Source organism: Acanthaster planci, linkage group LG05 (genome assembly GCF_054643075.1).
Source record: "Acanthaster planci isolate LZ-2023a linkage group LG05, COTS_SCS, whole genome shotgun sequence".
NCBI classification, from domain to species: Eukaryota; Metazoa; Echinodermata; class Asteroidea; order Valvatida; family Acanthasteridae; genus Acanthaster; species Acanthaster planci.
In genome coordinates, this window is record NC_141781.1 from 7,740,320 (window position 1) to 7,758,713 (window position 18,394).

Genomic DNA, 18,394 nt, shown 5'->3' on the forward strand with positions numbered 1-18,394 from the left:
TTCAGGCTAGCCCGACTGCTGCCACAGACCCATTCATAGACAGTCCAATCACTGACTCTTTCTGATAACCATGTGACCACAGAAAGTGTTGTCATCAGAAAGCACAAAGTGATAAACCTGAAATTCTGTGGCATGTGACGCTGACCATGATTGGTGAAAAAATGAAAGATCTGGCGCACAAAGGTACACCATCGAAGCAGTTGATTTTTATTTAATGGTAGAAAGAAATCTTTAGGTAACAACAATAAAAAAGCTTAGTAAAATGATTATTTGTCTGCAAAAAAATACACCTTGGGAATTAATAACAAGTGGGAAAATAATCACTAAAAAATGAAGCCACAGCAGAGCAAAGTAAAGTTTAAGATTACGTACACATTTCATGTATGTGTTTCTTGACTTCATGACTGGGCGAATTCCATTAATAACTCGAAATGCGGACAACTCGAGTTTGTATTTATTCTCTGTGGTTTGAGATTTTATCCTTCAAAGTTTGCTGTATACCGGTAAGCTGCCAAACATATCTATATTCCAGAAATTACAGTACTCCCCGAGATCCATGCATGTCCAGATCGGAAATTAATTATTGCAGAATCTGACAATACACTGCATGTAGTTGGGAAAATTTAAGCAAGTATTCAGAAGAACTTAACAACAAAGATTTCCAAGGCAATTCACTGGCCTCAGCAAGTGATGATGACTGGCCCGACTCCCGGTCAGACAACGAAGGCAGAACACCGAGAAACCGATCGTTCGTGGTGAGGAACCTGAGCCTGTCCCCTGTTGTGGTGGATGATGTAGTGCACGGTCATGGAGTAAATCCCACACGGACAGTATACACTTTATTTATTCATAAACAAAGTGCTTTAAAGGCCTCTGAAGAAACCACAATTTCTCAGTACAGTGGTAACAGAGTATTGAACCCATCCTACCCTGGCCCTTACTCTTTTCCGAAATGCCTTTCCAGACATGCCAGATCGCTGCCTTGTCGAACTGGGAATCTGACCATTTGCGACAGGATGAGGAGACTTAACATCGAGACAGAGCCTTTCTTCAGAGGAAACTGAGATTTCAAACCCAACGTAGTCGTCTTCAGTATCGCTGATTCATCAGCACAGTTTTCTGTAAAATGTTCACTGCACATCAGAGACCACTTGGTCAACTTGAAATCTGACTGTGTGTGATGTGGTTGATAAACCAGACTCACTTTCTGTGTGTCTTCAAATCTCCCTTTGGAAATCTCAGAATATTCACTTTGGGATTTCAAGGCAATTCTGAGAACATCCACTGACCATGCAGGACCTCAGCATGTTCATAAGTTCGAACAATCCACCGAAACATAAAATAATGTCGGGAAAAATAGCTAAGTACATGTATATATTCCTTACTTACACACATCCACATACATGTGTGCACACACACAATGAAATTTGTATCCTTGTGCAGACATGGCTTTGTTCTCCAGTACTAATTCGGCCGCGTGTGAAACGATGTTTTCAAAATGCTCCCATTTCAAAATGAATCACTCTCCTGGACTGAAATTTCGACCGAATACCCCTTATTTGAAACACTCCAATTTGCGACAGATCCTTACGCATTACAAATTAATCCTTTTTTGAGCAATTTCCAAATATCAGTTTCGTGAAATCCTTGTGGAGACCTACACACCTTTAGAAATTCCTTGTGGAGACCTATTCAACCCATTCTCCTGGGTCTACTCAAGGCACCATGTTTCGAAACACACACACACATGACTTGGCCCGTACCGAGTAACACGATATTAAGGGGTCAGACGTATATCATTTGCATGCATTAAATATGAACATGGTTTTCACAACAGATGGAGCTGAATTGTGTTGCGACATCAAATTCAACTTTGATTTTATTGCACTAAAGGAAACTTCGCGCCGTAAAATAGTGTTCTGAGTTCAGAGAGTAATAATTTGTCATAAAGTGAACCAAACATAAAAACTTCAACTTTGTAAGAGATGCTCTTTAACCTCAATACATGGATTACAGAAAGGCTCCACTTTATTTTGATCTCTCAATGTTTGCCCGTCCCCATTTTCCATATTAGCGACAAATTCCACTCTCAGCGTGCTCGCAGTCATATTGTCCAAAAAACGAAAAGAGAAATAGAGAGAGAGAGCAATTGATGGGGATTTCAAGTTTCCAATGTGACTGTGTGTGCAAATATCCCAGGAATCCTACCAAACATTGTTCGTGTACACACAGCAGAATGCAGTGATTAGTGATGCTCTGCAGAATCGAGTCTGAGTCATTTGGTAAAGGTCATTTTGCGAAAAAGATTCTACTTAAAATTAATGTTTCACTCACTGCACGCGCACTGTTTGCGGTGTGCCTTTTGTGGTTTTTCAGTTTTTCTGCAATGGTGAAAAATTTAAACCCCTTTAAGATTGTGATTTGCAATCTGAAAGGGCAACATGTTTTATGCATGTTTTCCTGTAGGAGGGAAGGGGACTTTTAAGGGGACTTTTCTGTCTACTGTGTTTGCCTCTTTTCTAGTACTTCTCAATTCTGTCAAAGTACCGGGTAGCTGGTTTCTAATACCTTCATTGCATCTGCAATTTATAAAATTGAAAGGAAAGAATAAGCAGCACTTAATGAGAGTGTTATGTATTTAATGAGATTTACCCATAGATTTTGACCTGCAAATTTTCATCGGAAAAAGGGCACACTTGTGATTCAATTTTATGCCCCTACGGTATTAAACCGTTTGTGGTAAAACTGCCTCACAAACATGACAAATACATGTACTTGTATTGTGGACGTGCCATCAATAATAGTTTTGAGTGGCTTCAAGCCAGATGATTCGAGTTGGAAACTACGTAGTACTGGCAGCACAAAATCTGTTTTATTTTATGCCAAAAAATCCAATTAAATTTTGAAAAGAATAAGCAGATGTGGATTAGGCTTTGGACATAAATATGACATCTGATTTGGCATTCCCCGTTGCCTGGCCTTTACTTCTAATGTCCACTAGAAACTTTTTTTGACTTAAGCGTTGCAAAGTAATTTGTATAGGTGGTTACGGATGCCCAGTTTTAGAAATTGGAACTGTTCGATTTACAGCCCAGGAGTTTTAACAATGCTTACACTCACCGTAACATTCGTACCGGCACTTGTCAACCAAATCCTTGGTCTTACACAAAAATCCCCTAATAAAAAGTCACAGGCATAGAAACATCAGTCAAGCAGTTTTTCAAGGAAACATTGGAGACTGTAGTGGTGCCTAACTCTAAAAGGAAATGACTCTTGCAATTTTGCGGGGGAAGTTTTGATCTGGTGTCATTTTGAATTTGAAATGGTACACTACCATTGGACATTCACTCCATGAGCAAAATTCTCCTATAATGATTTATCTGTTTTGTTTTACAGGGCCATTGGAGTCATCACGTACATCTTGTGAGTACAGTAGATGTACATTGTACGGTACATTGTACATGTAATTTTGTGGTTTTGCAAACCATAAAGAAAGCTTCACTGGTTGTTGTTTGTCATTGTTCTATTTGGAAAAAGTCACCATAGTGATTGCTTGAATGGAGCTCAAAACATGACAGTACTTTTATAGCAGTTACAGATGAGGCAGAAGTTTGTACAGTTTGAATAGGCAATGTCAAAATTGACATTCCGTTATACGAGAATCTCAAGTCGAAAGTTTCATGCTGCATGCAGTGTTTAGAATTAAGATACATGTACACTGTATGTTGTGCTTCAGGAGCAGCATGTTAGAGCCATCTTGCCTCATGCATGTTGGGTGTTTGTCAAGATATTTCATTGTCTTGCAGTGTGAGAAAGGAGAGATTGAGAAACATAAAAAGTTCAGCAATGATGAAAAGAAATTAGTTTTCATTTCAGCATTTAACAGACACATTTAATTTTTTTCTTCAGTGATACATTTTGTATTTAGCACAGTTTACCCAGCTAGGGGAAAGCTTCCGGTGAAACTTGCGGATCTATCCAATTAAATTAACTGCTTGTTTATATTTCATGTATCAATCAGGTTAAGTGGATGTTCCCCATTTCTTGGCGACGACCAGCAGGAGACTTACGAGAATGTGACAGCAGCAGACTTTGACTTCGACAACGACTATTTCTCTTCCACCAGTGAACTTGCCAAAGATTTCATCCGAAAATTGCTGTGCAAAGACCCAAAGTAAGTTTCACCCAGCGATGAAGGTAATCCGAGCGGCTAGGATACTTAGTGAGACAGAAAAGTAAATGAGAAAGATTGGCTTATTTCAAATTCCTGAAAACAAAGTTTGAGAAAAGGTTCATTGGGTACTACTCATGAACCTGATGTCAAAGTTTGGCTCAAGAACTTTTGCCTGAGAAGAAGAAAGGTCCAACTTCAGAAAACAAAGTTCTAGTGCATTTGTGGAGTTTCAATAACAAGCTTACATTGTAAGTTAGCTTTGAGAGGTTTCCATGAATACACTCTTTGGACAAACAATAAGATTTTGTATTGGAACCTGTTTTTTACACACAAAAAAGCCTTTCTTTTTGGCAAAAACAAGCTGGGCCCACTTTGTAGAGCAAAATGCTAGGAAATTGTGAACAAAATGGTTTTTATGATGCTGTTAAATAGAACTTTAAAAAGAGACTGCATATTGTACATTTGGAACTTTTGCAAATATTTGCTCCAAGTGGAACAAATTTATTCTTACAAAGAGATCACCAGCATCGCAAGCTCATGCATAAATGCACAGTCTGAGGCTCAAACCAAAAGCATCCACTGCGCAGCCAGGAGAAACCCACCTGTCTCAGACACTACAAGTACAGTACATGTGTGTATTGAAAAAAGGTTGCTGAGAGTTGTGGGTTCCATTTGCTGTTCGTGTCTGGAGTCCCATCTGAGTCATCGCAGGGATGTTTCCTGCTATTCTCAAGTCCGATTAATTTCAAAGTTGTCAACAGTTTGCTTGTGAAGTTCTCTTTAAAGCTAAAATATGAAAACTTAGATATGTCCGGTACCTGTGCATGGCCTTTTCTTTACTATCGTAAAAATTTACCTGTAGATTTGTTGTGTTACATGGCTGGTGTAGTAAAAAGAAAGGAAAAGCTAGTTTTTAGCACAATGTGTTTTCCTTTCTCATTCAAAAATGGTAAATTTATCAGAAAAAAATCCAATTAATTTGATTATGCCATCACAGAATGTAATTATTTCTGTTCATGGCTTTGCCCACCACTTGCTAGTTGTTGCATAGTGAATGTGCTCTTTCAAAACTCCCGTCCTTTAGCAGAGTTCAAGAATTGTCATTTCATGATGTCATGCGATGTCATGTTGCTACTCATCATGACTTGCATTTTGTGTAAACACGTGTACGTTGCATGAATACATGTATAGGAATGCATGTACATGTACATGCACTGGTAGTGTGGGACTTTAAATGTACATGTACAGTAGAAATAAAAACTTCCTTGTCACAGATGAAGTGATAATGCAAGATTCTCCAATGGAACTACAATTTTTAATAGAGATACACATACTAGTACCAAGACCAAGAGCTTCAAATCCTTCCAACTAGGATTACCTCTAATCTTGCTTGTTCCTGAATAGCGCTACTGTAGTATTACCCTGGAAGTTTAAGCTTGTCACTGTTGTTCCCTTTGAAATAAAATCTTTATCGACATTTATATGCACTGGGACTCTTGCAACATTGTACTCTCAAAGCGGAAGTGGGAATTACTAAGGCTTATCCTAGGCATTATGCCAGGCAAGGACTAGAATTTCCTAATTGACTTATACATACATGTGTATTTGAGATCTGAGGAACAGTACATGTACATGCATGTAGATGTAGTTAGACCATGGAGCTATTATACCGGTACGAGTAAGCACATACAGAGGTCAAAAGGGTCAATGATGGCCACCGCCAGCATCGCACATGCTGCAAGAACAAAACAAATTATGCGCCGCTTGCAGGCTATAAGGAATGCTTGGAGTTGCATTTGCAAAGGATTGTGGGTACCACGCATGCATGTCTGTAACACTTCCGCATGTTCAACATGGCTGCCATCGAGACGGAAACCACTGTCATCGGAGACTTAAATTTCGATAATTTTAGCGATTGTTCCAATATTCCAATAATAATGAAAGTCTGGTTATGTCATTACATCCCAAAACGTCTCTCTTAACAATAAACAGAATTAGAACTAACACAAATTCTCAAAAATACGCGACAAGAAAACTGAAAGAATGTAGCTGGTCCTGAGGAAAATAACGAAACACACAAAACATGGGAAGATTCATTGTTCTTCCTGTCATTGGCCACAACTGTCTCGGCATGAAACCTCGCCACGTTGTGAGATGCATTCCTGCAGCATGTTTCCACCTTCTTTTAACCATAGGAACCACTAGGATTGCGACTTATGATCACTCGCTGCGACTAGGATCACTCGCTGACTCCTGAGGACTACTGAAGAGAACTGTGCTTCTTCTTTGTGTATCTTTTCCACCATTTACAGTATTTACTCCAGTAGGACGCAGCGAAACAGGGCGAGTCTGTGGGTTACCAGCTACATGTACCTGGTGGTGGTGATCACTGTGTACAAAGAATGTCTAGGGACTTCCACTCTGGGGCCGGTAACCACGCTTTGTCTATGGAGCCGACCGGATTACGGTCTGTAGGGACTTCGTTCTAACTCCTTGTGTTTACAGGATTCTGTACTGTAGGAATGCAGAATTCTTCAGTGTTGTTGTACTCATACTCGGTACTCGTACTCAAGTACCGTTTTCAGAGAACTTGTACTCATACTCGTACTTGGACGTCCAAGTACTTGTACGCGAACTACAGTTCTTGCACTTGGGCTACAAAATACTCGGAACTCGACATCCAAAAATTGTACTCGAGCATCAAAGTACTCGTACTCGATTAACAGTATTCGATAAAAAAATCCTTTAAGTTAACTTACCATGGCCGTTAATATAAGGTAAAAAAAAATCGACCCCAATGACCTCATATTCGATACGGTTCTGACAAAAAGAAGGCCGAATGCGGGACCATTAACATATACGACCCATTCGCATTCTGTGGGCGTACTTAACCAATCAAGTACGCGAATTATATTGTGGTACTCCAGATTGGTCCCGTGATTTACTTGGGCATTTGTAGTCTGGTTCCAATTTCTCGTAATTAGAAGTACTTGTGCGCGTACCTGTGCTCGGAAGTGCAAGCACTTGTACTCGGAAACCAGTACTTGTACTCGGCTAGCAAAATTACTCGACCTGTCTTTGCACTCGGCAGTCAAAGTACTCGGCAGTACTTGTTACTTGGGAAAAAAATACTCGACTACAACACTGGGATTCTGTACTGTAGGAATGCAGGAGTCTGTACTGTAGGAATGCAGGAGTCCGTACTGTAGGAATGCAGGAGTCCGTACTGTAGGAATGCAGGAGTCCGTACTGTAGGAATGCAGGAGTCCGTACTGTAGGAATGCAGGAGTCTGTACTGTAGGAATGCAGGAGTCCGTACTGTAGGAATGCAGGAGTCTGTACTGTAGGAATGCAGGAGTCCGTATTGTAGGAATGCAGGAGTCTGTACTGTAGGAATGCAGGAGTCCGTATTGTAGGAATGCAGGAGTCTGTACTGTAGGAATGCAGGAGTCCGGACTGTAGGAATGCAGGAGTCTGTACTGTAGGAATGCAGGAGTCTGGACTGTAGGAATGCAGGAGTCCGGACTGTAGGAATGCAGGAGTCCGTACTGTAGGAATGCAGGAGTCTGGACTGTAGGAATGCAGGAGTCCGTACTGTAGGAATGCAGGAGTCCGTACTGTAGGAATGCAGGAGTCCGTACTGTAGGAATGCAGGAGTCCGTACTGTAGGAATGCAGGAGTCCGTACTGTAGGAATGCAGGAGTCCGTACTGTAGGAATGCAGGAGTCCGTACTGTAGGAATGCAGGAGTCTGTACTGTAGGAATGCAGGAGTCCGTACTGTAGGAATGCAGGAGTCCGTACTGTAGGAATGCAGGAGTCCGTACTGTAGGAATGCAGGAGTCCGTACTGTAGGAATGCAGGAGTCCGTACTGCAGGAATGCAGGAGTCCGTATTGTAGGAATGCAGGAGTCCGTATTGTAGGAATGCAGGAGTCTGTACTGTAGGAATGCAGGAGTCTGGACTGTAGGAATGCAGGAGTCCGTATTGTAGGAATGCAGGAGTCTGGACTGTAGGAATGCAGGAGTCTGTACAGCTTTGGATTATAAGTACATGTAATTAAAGTATAATACATAATCTCATTCCAACCATATTCTTGTAGTGTATATTTAGGTTTTTGAATATTAAATGGTAACATTGATGTGCCTTGTAGGCTCTCTACTGTACAGGGTATATGAGGACTTGAGAACGAAAAAAGTCCAGACAGTATGAACCTTGTGTGGATCAAGCTGTACACATGGTACATGTAGGTCCATGCAAGGTGTTTTTTCCTTCACTGAAGAGCAGGCTTAGAGGCATTTTTAGGTCAGGGTTATATGGAACAAGTTGAAGAGGAAAAGTCAAGGAAACTGTCAACAAAATCCAGCTTAAAATAATGCCTGCTGTTTAAGAAAAATGGGTAATTTTACTGAGTTCCCTTACTTACACAACAAAAAAGGAATGTCCACACACAGTACATATACATGTATATACCTGTGTGTACATTTACATGTATGACTGAAGAAGAGGTACACATGTATTTCCAGGACATGCACTCACTGATTCATGTGCAGCAAGGCCTAGAAATGACAAATCAGCAAAAGAAAGTCAGATTAGTACTCTTTCTTATCCCCGATCATCTTACTCCTGAAAGTTTAAGTTGCTGCAGATTTCAACAATGTCAGCAAATTATTTAAACTGTGTGACCTATCCTACACGTTTTCATATTCAGCAGCACCAGGTTATTGAATCACAAAAAGGTTGTTTCCACTCCGTCATAATCCTCATCAGTGTATTACCGGTTGATTTAACTTTCCTTATCTCCAGCCGAAGAGCTTCCGTTGACGACTGTCTGAACCACATCTGGATCAAGGTAATGCATTTTTATGATTGCCCCTCTTTTTTTTTTTAAATGTGGGAATATTAGCGTTGGTCTGTGGTCATGCTGTGTAATGCATCTCTGAGGAGACTGTTGTCTCTTCAAGGAGCTGGGAACATTTCAGCTGTACTCTAGTCGTCGTCAGAAGACAGCCTGCTGACGACAAGTCGAGACATCAAGAAAAATGTCTGGCACCACATGAAGACAGCTATAATTCCCCAGAGGCTCATATTGCGTTCACATACTTGATATGGTAGGAAAACTAATAGCTAGACAGCATTTGTTCAGGAAAAACTGACATTTTGGACCATACCAGACCTCTTGCAGTCTCTCATTAAATATAAGCATGGACCCATGTTCTTTAAATTCATCCATATTGCAAACGATACAACTGAAAATGACATATATGTATTTATGACCCACTTACTCTTTGGCCTGAGCTTTAAAGCGTGAGTTTGCTGGTCTATTTGCCATCAAGTCTGGCTCCTGCACTTGCATGTGACATCCACTGTCAGAGGCTGTGTCCGAATCTATTGTTTAAAGCTAGGTCTAGGTCTTCGCTCCATTGGAAATGTGTGGAGACGCTTAGACGATAGACCTAGCCGTAGCCCTGGAAGCCGGTTTCGGACACGGCCAGAGTCTCTGCGGTAATCAGCCATTCCGTGTCAGGACATTTTTTCCACGTTTGAAATAATTAATTCACACATTCTACTTACATGTATTTGAAAACCTGAGGGGTAAAATGTGTTTCCATGATTGTAACCGAAGAAGTGGAAAGAAAAAATCTCTACACTCTGATCCAAGTTTTCAACCAGGAGTTTTCAAACCTTTTTATGTTTACCAGTTTCACTTCTGATCTAATTACATTAAATGGATCCCTCAGCTCTGACCTATATGAACAGAGAAATGATGGATGGGCCATTAGTCATAACTCTATAAATATTTTTTGCTGTACTTGTTAAATTGTTAGGACCACAAGAGGGCAGTGTTCATTGATGATTGAATGGAGAACAGTGCCAGCACATGAGCCCATGGGATGCTGTACTGTTCTAGTCGAACACAAATCAGTTCACTGGAGTGGATCTGTTGCAGTGTAATTCATTGCTCTAAGCCCATTATGTTATTGTTGTCATCATTCATCTCTCCATTTACTAATTAAGCACATGCACTTACCACATAAAGTAAGCTTCAAGTTCCATCCATTCATCATTATTTAGGGGGACATATCATTGGCATTGTTGATATGGTCATTCTATGTGTTTGAGGTCCCATGTTTCAGTTTGGAACACGTTCTTTAGTTTCCAAAAGTGATTCTGTAATGCATATGTCCTGCCAACTAAAGGGTAAAATATAGTCCGAAATCAGTTTTAATGATGTACATGCATTCATGTCAAATTGCACAAGTCAGGTGTTACAGGGACATTAAACATGTCACACTTTTGGGACCCCAAATTTATAGAATGACCCTTATTATGTACTTTGCAGGCTGACTGCTCAAACTTTGCAGTATGTTAATACAATTACACTCCTGAATGCATGAATGGCAGGAGTGTACCCATTGTCGAGCAAGAGCATAGTCACATTTAGGCTGGGAGTATACTCCCACATCAAGTGGTCTTTTAAATTGTGGTAAAAAGGGAAACATTGTCCATTTGCTTAATATCATCGGAGAGAAATGCATGTGAAACATTTTCTCGCACCCTGATTATCGAGAGTAAAACGCAAACACAGTGTAATATTTCGACCCAAGCTGCAAATCGAAATGAACGGAAATTAACCTCATCCCAAACGATGGATATTAAAGATGGTTTGCCTTTTTTTTTCAGCCGTCCAATAAAATACAGCGACAACTCCGAGACAGCTCACATGTTAATACAGAGAACCTGAGACGATTCAATGCCAAGAAAAGGTGGAAGGTACAACGCTAATGCTTTCTTTTTTTGGCTTCGTGCATTGGCCCATGAGTGCCTTTAATGCTTCTCTTAATACCCAAGCTAAATCGTGCTTTGAAATGTACATGTACGTTTCAATGTAGGGCTTTGATATGATTGGTCTTGCCATCAACAAAAGAGACTGGGTTGTGTTGTAAGTACAGTATTTATTTGACATGATTTTTAGAAATCAAAAGCACTGTGTTGATTGAAACTGCAAGGCGGTTTTCTACTACCTTGATTTTGAGCAATGTTGTCGATGGAATAATGGAAAGATATAAATACAGGCTGTCCTTTTCCCAGATGTAAATGCAAGCTGTCCTCTTCCCAGTGGGAGAGCGTTCGGCCAATTTTTCTCACACAACTCACAATACTGCAGATGGATTTATTACGCCCCTCTGCCAAGCAGCACAACAGTCCCAGTTGGGAAAGAAATAACCATTTCCCTTTAAAGGTCTTTGAAAGTAACTTTCAGTATTTGAGGCAATGAACCCCCTCCACCCATCCAAGCCAAGCCTCTTTTGTGTCTGCAACATTTTTTCGTGTAAACCATGAGTTAGTCAATGCTAGCTAATCTTGAGTAGATCTGCTGAAATTTTTGGTTTGTCTCACAATTTTTATGCAATCCGAACTGCAGGCTGTACATTTTTTTCAACTGCTATTTGTTCTCTACAGCAATCAATGAAGGTGGTCTCAATATGCTGCCGACTCTCAAAAAATGCCAAAATCCGCAGCACCACAGGCAATCTGGACGGGGTGAGTCTCTGTAGTTGCGCTTGCTTTTCTGCTGTGTGTATCGGCCCTTTCATTACTATATGGTATCATGTGCGCAAGGTGATTCGCCACCATCAGATCCTTGGATCATTCATCTCAGAGAAAAGAACCTAGTTTTACAAAACAGCTTTGCTTTATTTCTTCTGCATGATGAAGACAGTTTGACCCGCAGTTTGACCCACATTTTTTTAAACAAGTATTTCGGATGTGGTTATTATTTTGAAATGAAATTGGTTGCTAGCAATCGCTGGAATTTTTCTGGCTTGGGCTTCTGACACGTGTAATCTTGAGGTTCACTTTGCAGAGCCAACCGATCTGTATGGTATTGAAAGGGTCAGCAGTCCATTTCATTCACTGTGCTTCAAAGTCATCTACCATTCACGCTGCGGTCATTGTGGAGCTCGGGCGAGTTGATTGGGCCAGTTTGGTCTTTCAAACAGGCGAGGTCATTCAAAGCATACACGGGCATCTGCGTATGGCCGAGCTGATTGGGAAGACCTTGCTCGTGCATATCGCTGTTCCCAAATGACCTCGGATGCGTGTCCTTTTGGGCAAGCATGGTTGGAATACCAAATTGGCTCATTGGAGAGTGAAGTGCTGTATGTCATAATACAGCACAGTTGTGTTGGCTCCCTGTTTACAGTCTGAAGGCACTTTTATAGAATTGATTTTCGTCAATTTTTTCCTGGATTTTATTTGTGCAAATGGTAGTCTTCTTATTATCTTGTTCTGCTCCATTTTCCATGAGTAACAGAATTCCGTAGCGAGACTTTTGTTTTTTGTATTTGACTATTTCGATTTAAAATTTTCACCATATTTGGCACAAACAAATGGAGCCCAGCTTTCAAGTTTATCCTGAGATTTTTAATAATAATCCCAAAAAGAAAATTCAGTGCAAAAACTGCAAGATGAAGTGCAGTCCAGTCTGATGCTCATCAACACGCCAAATCATTCACTTTCATCATTGACATGTAGACCATGTACTGGTTCATGTGGCTTTTTAGGGCGAGCCTTGAAATCAGTGATGTACGGTATCCTATTGGGCACACACTTCTAAAGAATCCACTTTTCAGACTAATAAGGCTAGTGTGCAAATGTGTGGCTGTTTGGTTTCAACTAGTTGAAATTTAAAAGTGGTCTTTGATGGAATCCTTGATACATATTACGCACCTTTTTCCTGCACATGCACTACGTGTGGAGATTTTTTCACATGCTGTACACATGTAAGGATAAAATCTTAAGAATGTTTTTCCTGTGCGGGAAAAGAATTGCTTGGGTACGGTGAACTTCATATTGAGGCATTAGTGTGAATTACATGTCGCTTGACACATATACTTGGAGATTGTAATGGGACATACATGTACCAGTATTTGTAGGTGGAGAGCATTACTATAATTATGTTACCGTTGAGTTGTTGAACTTACGTCACTACTTTGATGCGGTTGGAGCCTCTTGATACCCAGGGTACCATTTGGCATTGCAGCCAGAAACATGTAATTGAGATTTCTCCCGCTGTGTTCTCCCCTGTCTGTGACTCATCACCTTGCTTCTTACCACGCCCTGTTAGATCCCAATATAGAATGTTCTCTTCTAAATGTACATGTTTATACCTGGACACATTGCCCAATGTTTCCTCCAGTTGTTCCAAAAGAATCATCCAGTTTCATCCCAGAGCGCCAGCATCCTGCGCAAAGCCAAACACTCCCTTGCGGGATCAGTAGTAGCACGCAGCAATACGTCTGTCCACGCCGCTGGTGTAAGTCAGTGCAGTATTTGTTTCCCAGCTTGTTTGATTAATTGTTGTTTGCCTTGAGTGAACTGCATGAGCAAGAACAGCAAGTGGCATGCCAGCGAGTCGTGTGAAAGACTCAGATCGCTTCAGAAAAGTAACCAGCTCAGAAACTCTCTGCATGTAGGTGAGTGTGAGCTTTATACAGCAGGTGAAACTCCACCGTTGAGGTCTCTCAAATCAATCACCTTGGTGTTGGCTGTTGACTTAGAAATGTAGAGACACCACCTTGTAGTGAAGCCCCTGATGAAGCTAAGGTGGTTCCTCAGATGACTCTCTGAGTAGGACCCTGTTAATCATCTGTATGAGGGGGGAGTTGGGGTACCTGAGAAATAGGCTGGACCGACTTCTTCGTACTCCTGGGGATGAGATCATGGTGTGCTTCTTGTGTTTCCAAGAAACAGCAGTTTTTTTCCATGGAAATAGTCAGCAGTATTCTTCAGCACCAGAAGGAGCATGCTATCAAACACCATTTGCTTCTTAATTCTTGTGATGCAAAGATGGAATTTCCAGTTCCAGCGTTGCTAAAGAGCTTGCCCCTTTTGTCCGAGTTTTATGTCACGCGGGGGGGAGGGGCTTGTTCTATTTTTTGAGGGGGGGGTTGAGTGAATCCACCATCAGACATATCCCATTCTGCTTCTCAGGCCAGACATAGTCAGGCACCCTTTATGTTAACATTAAACTGTGAAAGATGTAATCCCACATGTTTTGTTTGTTTGGTTGAAGTACTGTAAATGTCATCCCACGTGTTAGCAAACAACACGTACAATTTGGCCTTGGGTAAATAAAGTGGATTAGCGTGCAGTGCTATCACTGACGTAGATTTTTATGCCGGGCAAACCCAGGCAAGTCCAATCACAGAAGAAGCTCTTCCAGTCTACACTGCTGAACCCAAAGCTGCAGTAACATTGTTGGGGGAAAGAACATGCACAACCATCTACTGCCGTATTTTCATATAGAAATACACTTTTTCCCCCACTACAATACAATAAACTGTACGTAGGATGTCCCTGTTGGTTTACTGAACCAGTCATAGCCAACACTAGCATGACATTTTGCTTGCACCTGGGCGTCTTCCTGTCTGTAGATTGTGAACGTGATTGTTTCAAGATCAGTCCTATTCTGCATAAAAATACTACTTAGTACTTGACCATTAATACTTGTCTGCAAAGATACCTTTTCAAGATGGATAAAAAGCTGCATGTAAGAGACTTTTTTTGGTCACTCTGACTCTCTTTTATTCGTGTATGGAAGCAGGCTTTTTTACTCTGCTCATGCATGCAGTTCATTCTCACAATGTTTTTGCCGATAAAATAGATGATAGTCGGAGCAGCTAAGTCATTGTAGATTATCAGACACGTACCCTAAGGGCCCTTCACTTTTAAGTAATAGGGTGTTGTGCATTAAGAGTAAATCCCACCCGTGGCCAGCACGGCGCCACAGATATTCATAAAAAGAAATCATGGAACGGTAATCACCATAGTTACGGGCCCTTAACTTTCTCAAAGGATAGAGAACGAAAGGCGGCGGAGTGGAGAGGAGTCTGGAGAGTATCCCTTGTGGCATCACTCTGTCTTGCCGAGGCTGCCTGCAGAAATGTCATTCAGACAACAAGGTCTTTTCTCTTCCATCATCAGCTCGGCCCCGTGCCTTCTTTGCACAAATGCAATCCTTTGATAAATGCCAGTGTGAAGCCACTGTTACATCTTGTGCAGTGAGCACCTGTTGCCCCACATCCGTGCCAGAAAGAGTGCCGTAGGGAAACATCACAGCAAATCGTGTCTTTGTTTGGAATGCAAGGAAAATAAAAATAATGTACGTGTATTTCTGTAGGACCTTTGTTCTACAAGATGCAGACGGCAAAAGAACATAAAGGATGCAATAAGAACACACTCATCTTGCCTGACCAGGAATCCCACCTACCGGTAGTGAGCAAAACCATTTTACAGGGATCAGACTGTCGGCAAACTAGGCACTGCTTGGATAAAGCATCCACATCAAGATTCTAATTCTTAGATGTGCTTCCCTTTTCAGTTCTGCTTGGGTGAATCAAGATTAACTTGAAATGCGATCTTTGCCATCGACACATTGTGCATGCAATTTTGTCTCTGAAATACAGCATGAAAGCTGTTATTTTTGGAAGACTTTTTTAGTGTGTGGATATCTGAAACCGTGTACACGTGGTTCCTCACGACTGCTTTCCTGAGATGGCAACTGGTTGATACCCTTCTCAAGTTCATTTTAATGTTCCAGCGTAACTAACCAGGTACATGTACTTTACATTTTCTGAATCCATGTTTGTTTATTCTTTTTTAAAAATGAGTAGGCCTACAGTGTAGTAAACAGATAAAATGAAACTATGTGAACAAGCACATCAGTAAATCAAACAAGGCTCAAGATCTTTGATGTATTTTTTTAAACACTATACTGACAAGTTCAACAATAAGGGCTTTTTTGTATCCACTCTGAGCAGAGCAAAAGAGGGCATTTTTTTTAGTGCTCACCGCATAGGCGCGCCATGAGGCGCGCAAGTATATGTGCGTTTGATGCAGAGCATGCTGAGTACGCGTCACTAATTTATTCTGGCTTGTATGGTCTTTGCATACATGCAGAACGCATGCAAGAACCTGCTTGTAGCCAGCTGTCTTTCTTTTGCTGATTGGGGGTGCACTTCAACTCGGGACGGATATCAGCGCGGTGCTGGTACGTGTAGGTAGTTGTTGAAAGACTAAACCCTAACCCCCTAGGGACCATTGAAATCCTGCATAACCTTGTTGGGTTCAGCATGGTTTAAATATCAAAGAGAAAGCATGCCATGTGAGGCTTACTCAGAGTAGGCTTGAATGTGCCAGAAGAGAGAATATCTAAATGTCTGCCAACATCTAGCAGTCACCTCCATTTACAATGTATACGTGTACAGCTCATGATAGGTTTGCATTCATTTCATGGTTGTGAGGTATTTGAGTCACCAAAACCATCAATTTGCTTTGTGGCATTAAACAGGTCATGGAACCCCCATATGTGTACATAGTCCTTACATATTGAATAAGTACACCACACATTTTTTCATGACAGTGTTCTGTTTGTCATCACATGAGAAACATTGAAAGTTGAGTGTTATATGTGAACTTTATTAAATGAATATCTCGGTTTTGAGTGTTTTTTTGCTTGGAGAACACCATTATCCATTAAAAATTTGAAGAAAGAAATAATAAAGTTGATGAAAAGGACGCATTGACTCATACAAATTTAGAAAGAAATGGAAGATTTCAGAAGAATTTCCAATTTTTTTTGGCATATCTGAAGTTCGCTCAGTTTCATCTTGATTTAGTTGCCATGCGATTGATTTTTTGTTTTTGTGTTTTTTGTTTCGCTTCTTGCTTTTATTGTCATCCCTGCTAACAAAGGACCCGGATACTCCTGACGACACCACTTCTGTCCAAACCGAGGCTGCATGTAGCTCGTCATTCAAGAACAGTAACGATGAGAGTGTGCTTGACAGTTCGCATGAAGAAGTGTAGAATGCCACAGTTGCTAGTCTAAACTTGCATGGCTTGGTTTTTCTAGAGCATGACAAACATGCAGATATGACTGAATTAACCACGTCTACATGTACATGAGGTGTTTGTTCCATCTGACGTGCAAGAATTTTGTAATCAAATTTGGAATTTAAAAAATATAATTTTTAAGTTATACATGTCTGTTCAATCAGGGTATGTACGTTAAAAATAAACAAGTCGCATATTCTAAAGCTTTTTTATTTAGATCATTGTTTGATTTATTTACATGGCTACAGACTTGTGTGAAACTCTATTGTGTGCGCCTTATTAAAAGTGAGTGACAGTGCAGTCCATGTATTTCTGGGTATTTGACAGTTAGCAGTTCTTTAATTAAATGTGTGTTTTCAGCCCACATTTAAACAGCCAGACAAGTTGATTCAGGCTGCATCCGAATCTCTTGTCTAGAGCTTGGTCTAGGTCTTAGCTCCATTGGAAATGCGTGGAGATGCGTAGACAATAGACCTACCCGTAGCTCTGAAAGCCCATTTCGGACACGGCCATAGAGACATAAGAGCCCTGGCAACCACTGAAAATTGGTATCACATGGTGTTGCCTTGGTAATAGAGAAGTGACTTCAATCTCTGCAATGTGTTTAGGTACATATAGGCCACAAATAATCATGAAGTTTCCACCCCAAGTTATTTGGCAGTGACATGGCACCAGCCTGTCAATAAGACAACAGGGTTTTGTATAAAAGCCAAAAAGGGGCTACTGTGGACTTGTTCACACGTTTATTTTTGTTGGCAATTGATAAAAAAAGAAGTTGGTTTTAGGTTTTGGAAGGTGTAACATGTTGTGACTTTGCTCATGTTTGCCCACAATCCATGGTGTTAGGCTTGCCCTAGTTTTGATTGTGGCTGCCATTTTTTGTCGTAAGTGGCACAACAGTTTGGTGACTAAGGAGAGTTGACTGCAAGTTTAACCCCTGCTCACTTGAGACAATAAAATGATGTACTGACTTTCGTTTTACGTTTATTTTGTGTTCTTTAAAGTTTAGAAAGGGGACATTTGTAGAACACAGTGTATAAAGTACGTACAGTAGGGCCTGGCCAGAATATGAATTTAAATGCGTGTGTGCTCTGAAGTTAGTGCGGCAAGGGCTGTCGTCGCTGCTTGACTTGAGGTACATGTACATGTGCTGGGTCACAAGTCTGCTATTTATAAGCATCTCTCTTGATGCTGGGACATCAGCATTTATTGTAGAATTAGAATTCTTTATTTTGAGAAGATAAAGAGCATGCAGTAGCAGTAGGGACATGTCCATATGGACATGTAAAATAAAATGATATAAGTGTCAGTACACTTTTAAT

General features: G+C 40.8%; 1 protein-coding gene across 2 annotated transcripts in view; it reads left to right on the forward strand.

Annotated features, from left to right (window-relative positions):
- Positions 1 to 18,394, forward strand: part of dapk1 (death associated protein kinase 1) — a 91,189-nt gene that overhangs the window by 31,769 nt on the left and 41,026 nt on the right. The window contains exons 6-11 of one of the 2 annotated variants that reach the window (XM_087136468.1): positions 3,397 to 3,423; positions 4,022 to 4,174; positions 8,979 to 9,024; positions 10,857 to 10,946; positions 11,637 to 11,717; positions 13,375 to 13,491. In XM_087136468.1, coding sequence (XP_086992594.1) covers positions 3,397 to 3,423; positions 4,022 to 4,174; positions 8,979 to 9,024; positions 10,857 to 10,946; positions 11,637 to 11,717; positions 13,375 to 13,491 — 514 coding nt within the window. The remainder of the gene's footprint in view (positions 1 to 3,396; positions 3,424 to 4,021; positions 4,175 to 8,978; positions 9,025 to 10,856; positions 10,947 to 11,636; positions 11,718 to 13,374; positions 13,492 to 18,394) is intronic. The other variant, XM_022249506.2, reaches the window with a different exon arrangement.